General features: G+C 39.5%; 1 protein-coding gene across 3 annotated transcripts; it reads right to left on the bottom strand.

Moving 5' to 3' along the window:
* Positions 1-315: 315 nt before the first annotated feature.
* On the bottom strand, positions 316-5,001 carry pgap4 (post-GPI attachment to proteins GalNAc transferase 4). Of its 3 annotated transcripts, none has more exons than XM_007570509.2 (2): positions 4,905-5,001; positions 316-3,113 (listed from the first exon to the last, which is right to left on the bottom strand). In XM_007570509.2, exon 2 carries the CDS (start codon positions 2,884-2,886, stop codon positions 1,699-1,701), a length of 1,188 nt encoding a protein of 395 aa, XP_007570571.1. In that variant the 5' UTR covers positions 2,887-3,113; positions 4,905-5,001; the 3' UTR covers positions 316-1,698. The 3 variants fall into 3 exon arrangements, with proteins under 3 accessions (XP_007570571.1, XP_007570570.1, XP_016536412.1); XM_007570508.2 differs by having other exon boundaries at positions 4,701-4,995; XM_016680926.1 differs by having other exon boundaries at positions 316-3,105; positions 4,701-4,995.

Below are 5,001 nucleotides of genomic sequence, written 5' to 3'. Positions count from 1 at the left end.
AAGTCTAAAAACATCTGCTGTTTTTAGACTTAAACAGCAGATGTTTAATCAGTTTTAAAACTTTTACCAGAAACATGTTGGACAACCACATATAAACTGTAAAGATATGTTTAAAACTCATCCAGTCTGCAGACAAACTGTTAGAAAATTTTAAAAATATTCCTCTTCTAGTTATTCCAATGTTTAAATAACTTTAAACAGTTTTTACTTTAATCATATTTCAAAGAGGTTTTGTGTACAACTCATCAGCTCAATATGAACAAGTTAAATGAAAAGATTCCCAAAGATTTCCAGCATCAGGATATAATTTTTTTCCTCATCCAATTTTAAAAATAAAGCAAGGCAAATAAATCTGCAAAGCCAAAGTTATGAAACAAAATGGACACAGGTTTAATTTGCTGTTTCCCGAAGACCAAACCCCCACGCAGTCTTCACTTCCCAAACTCACCATTATTCTCCCCAGTGACCAAATCAAGATCATTCATCCTTTCATCCCTCACCCCTTCATCAATAAATCTTTAAACGTATATCTTTGTGGCGTGGTCGTTGCAAGTGAAGTTGCCATTAAAATCATAAATTTAGAATTTGCCAATTGCTTATTTTTTGGGCCAGCTGACCTATGGAAATATTTCACATTAAGACCCCAGATCAAGCCAAAATAACTCCTGATGATCTTCTGCCTGTAAATGATATTTAACAGATTCCATAACCTCATTTCTTCTAATAGATTAAAGTATGATTTTAGGAAAACCTTTTTAATTTGTCAGTTTTTAAAGTGAATATAAAACATCCCGTAGCAAACGTACATATCCAAAAGTATGGGTAAATAATAATAATAATAATAATAAAAAAAATACCAGAACCCATTTGAAAAGCTAATCACCTTTGTCATGTTTTAAAATATAGAAAACAATTAAAGCTACCTCATTCAGTTGTATTGCTTTCTATGCAACAGGCAGGTTTTATTTTATTTTATTTTTTCCCACCTTAAACTAACTTAATACAAAAGACAGAAACTGGTGAAGGCAGCTGAAACTAAAAGTGCAACTCAGGTGGAAAAGAGTGAGTAAAGTAAAACGCAGTCAAATGAAGCTAAAGATTTGCAACCTGTTTAAACATCCATAACATTTCCAAACCAAAAATCAACATGTTCTGCCTTTATGATGTGACAGAAAAAAGTGAACCCGACACTACAAAAACACATCTTCACAATCATTTTTAGTGCAAATATCTTAGTACACTTGAAATAAGACCACACTAGCTCACAAGTAAATTTTCTGCAATAAATAGGTGCATGTTTTAAGAAAATAATTCCTTAATATTGACAAAAAAAAGTAGTAGTTCACTTACACTGAAAAGGTTCAACTTAAAAGAATTAGTTAATTTGTTATAAGTAATCAAATTAAGTTAATCCACGTAAATATTTTAAGTTATATTATAGTTTGGCAAACTTAATGTGATTACATGTAACAAATTAACTACATATTTTATAAGCTGGAGCTCAAATCTTTGTTTCAGTGCATAAGACATTTTTCCCATGTTATCAGTCGAATAATTTGCCAGAAGAACTAGCACTTTAAGCTATTTTATCTTGATGAAAAGTTACTTATAAGTTATTTGTGTCTTATTTTAAGTGTACCAATATATCTGCACCAAAAACTAGACCAAAAACCACTTTTTGCAGTGAAGTGGGTTTTTTTAGAGGAGTTTGGGCCTGGATGGGTTGGGTCTGACTGAGGAATAGGCCCCGATGTGCGTGACGAGGTTGGGTTCCACGCTGTGCGCTCTTTCTCCGGGAGTGGTCCTGGCCTTGCGGTAAAGAACCATATCCTTGGCGTTCCCTTTGTAGCAGAACGAGCCATCCAGGAAGTCCGCCACCCTTAGCGAAGCGTTGCCGGGGAAAAGCATGGCCGGGGTGCAGCACTCGGTTGCCGGGGAGACGGCGTAGAGCTGCGGGGAGATTCTCCGCACCTCCAAGAGGTAGTGCCTTCCTATCAGCTCGGCGGCCACCATAAAGTAGAGGGTGAAGAAGACGAGGTGGTTGGCCGACAGAGTGAAGGAGAGGGAGAAGGGGTTACAGTAAGGGATTGAGAGGAGGAGCGCGGTTGCACCCACCAAACCGAGCCCCACCCACTCCAGGATGCGGTACGGCTCGGGGTTCCAGTAGCGCTGCAGCCTTTCAGGGTGATACAGCTTGATGTACAGTGTGTGGAGGGCGAACCGGCGAGAAAGCAGATCCTTAACCACTGTGAAGAAGTCCTCTCCAGGCAGAGCGTCGTCCTCCAGGAGGATCATGTTCTTGGGCTTGACCAGCTCCCATCCCTGGCGGAGGCAGAACACGTAATCCCTCTTCTCCCTCTCGAAGGTGTTGGGTGACTCCCTGTTGGCCTGCTGCTCTTGACTTGAACGCCGTATGACCTTGAAATGACCCTCCAGCAGCTTTGCGTCCTGGTTTTCCTCCGGGCCGCTCTCCACGTCGCAAAGCAGCACCTCGGCGCATCGCCGACCCCCACAGTCAGCCGCGATTCTGCTCAGCTGCCGCATCACCTGGAGCAGGTAGTGGAAGTCCCGTCCCTCGTTGCGCCTGGTCGTCACCACGGTCACCAGCAGCTCCGGATTCTGGGCGACGTCGCTGAATCTGGTCGACTCCATCGGAGAGCCGCTCTGCCAGAAGTGCAGAGCTTCCTGGCCTCGCTCAAGGCTCTTCTGTAGGACCTCATCGCTCATGGAGTTCAGGTACGTGAACCTGAAGAAGTAGGAATAGAGCAGGCGATGGCAGCACAGAGGCAGGACGACGCAGAACGTGATGATGGACAGGGTGAGGGCTTGAGTGAAAGCGCTGGACCATCGCATGTGCTGACTGAAGAAAACCTTCCATTGGCGCATTGATGAAAACGAAGAGTTGAACCCGACGGCAGCTCAAATAACTTCAACAAATAAAGAGGTCTGATCCGAACTCTTCAGATCAACATTGAAAACGGTTTGTTTTGAGGAATTAGAGGCAGTGAAATCAGATAACTCTGCTGTGAACTGACAGCTCTGAGGAAAACTGATCCAGCTGTTGGCACATCTTCATCTTGTAAACAAAGAAGTTCCAGGTCTGTCCTTTATGCCTGAAGAAAAAGACAGAGTTTTTGTTAATGTAACATCTGTGCATCCTTAAATAGTCTTAAGCACCTAAAATTAAGGACATAAAATGTCTTAAATTCTTTGAAAAACAAAAAGTTTGACTTACATACTTTACAAAGTTATAAAACATCATACACTCACCAATTGAGAAACCAGTAACAAACATTACATTTCTTTAAAATAATCAATACACATCAAACATGTTGGTCAATGTTACAGTGATTATGGGCCAAAAGAAACTCCTAATTTAAAGGAACTCAGTGTTTCAGCTGTTTTGCAGTTTTCTGGAATTTTCTTCCAGATTTGTGGTGTATAGAAAATTCACTTCTAGAAGCAGTTCTGCTCCAATAAACCGGAAACAAATTATTGTATTTTCTTTTTACAAGGTGTCTGCTGAACTTGACAGTCTGAGAAAGGTAATTGAACTATTCAAGTGGTTGGTAAATGGATGCATGTAAAAGTTGCAGGAAAGCAACTTCAGGTACTGAAGTTATAAATCCCTTTGCATTACCAGTCTATAAAAAAAGGACTTGCAAAATGTAAAGTTTTATTAAATCCCATTGATCAGATAGATTGATCAGTGATTCATACAATCAGAAGAGAGTAGAGTCCACAAAAAATGTATTCAAGTAAGAGTAGCCCAACTTCAACATATTTTCACTCAAGTAAAAGTAAAAACTAGCCATTCAATAAATTACTCAAGAGTAAAAACAGTATTTGGTAAAAGGTTTACTCAAGTACTGAGAAACTGGTCAAATTAGCAATCATTTAATATTTAGAAATTACACAATTAGACGGACCAAAATATAAAGTTATTTTGGTGTGTTAAGGACCAAAATGACAATAATTCATACGTGACAAAATAACAAATTCAGGCAAAATATATTTTTTCAAATCATCAATATAAAAACCTATAAAAAGTATACAAAAAAAACTGCAGGTGTGTCTGGTGAATTTTTGGTTAAAACATGTTTTGTTTTTCATTCAGTGGGTAGAAAATCCAGAAATTTTACTGAAGAGCAGAAATACTTCATAATAAAATTACTCAAGTAAACGTAAAAAGAACAGCATAGTAAAAATACTCCTAAAAGCACTTTATTTTTTTTAAAAAAGTTAATCGAGTGAATGTTTTTGAGTTGATGTAACTATTTACTACCCAACTCTGTGTACAACAAGCAGAGTCTTTTCTAGAACTGCTCCTCAGAGATTACTACTATTATTACTACAGGACAGATAAACATCATGCAGCCACGCCCCTCTCGCTTCTAGCAGATACGTGACACAGGAAAAATCAGAAAAACCTGTTTTTTGATTCAACATATTCTGAAAGACGAAAACCTTTATTCAAACCGTAAGTTTTATTGGACCATACCAGGACACCGAGTTCTTCAGCTCGTACTATACATGAATTGTCAAGCTAAACTCCGGTACAGCTTTAATGTTGTCAGAAATAAACATCATACTCAACCAGCCCTGTTGTTTCTGTATCAGCCTGAAGTACAAACTGTGCTAACTGTGCTGACAAACAGGCTCTAGGATCACATTCTGCTCATTTAAGTCGTTGAGCCTACCTGGTTATTGTTGACTTTTAATATGACAGTTCTGGTTCCGTTCGTCGCTTCCGCCGCGTCAACGGCAACGTTGATATCAAAGATCAAAGTACAACAGGCTAAGCTAACCACATGAACCTTCGAGGCAGCGAACAAGCCAGCTGAAGCAATATTATCGATCATATATCGCTGCTTCAGACCGTAAAACAAGGATAGTAGACTCACGTTGAGCTGAAGAGCAGCTGCTGTTTGGCAACACCTGCATGTCAGTCGAAAAGTAACCACACACTCCCAGTTACGGTAAAAGACCTCTTCCGAACAC

Source organism: Poecilia formosa, unplaced genomic scaffold, assembly GCF_000485575.1.
Source record: "Poecilia formosa unplaced genomic scaffold, Poecilia_formosa-5.1.2 Scaffold262, whole genome shotgun sequence".
Lineage (NCBI taxonomy): Eukaryota > Metazoa > Chordata > Actinopteri > Cyprinodontiformes > Poeciliidae > Poecilia > Poecilia formosa.
The sequence above is the reverse complement of the archived record's forward strand: the minus strand, read 5'-3'. Positions and strand labels throughout refer to the sequence as shown.

Excerpts from the sequence above, each read along its gene's own strand:
- pgap4 (XM_007570509.2), bottom strand. The coding sequence starts at position 2,886 with ATGCGCCAATGGAAGGTTTTCTTCAGTCAGCACATGCGATGGTCCAGC.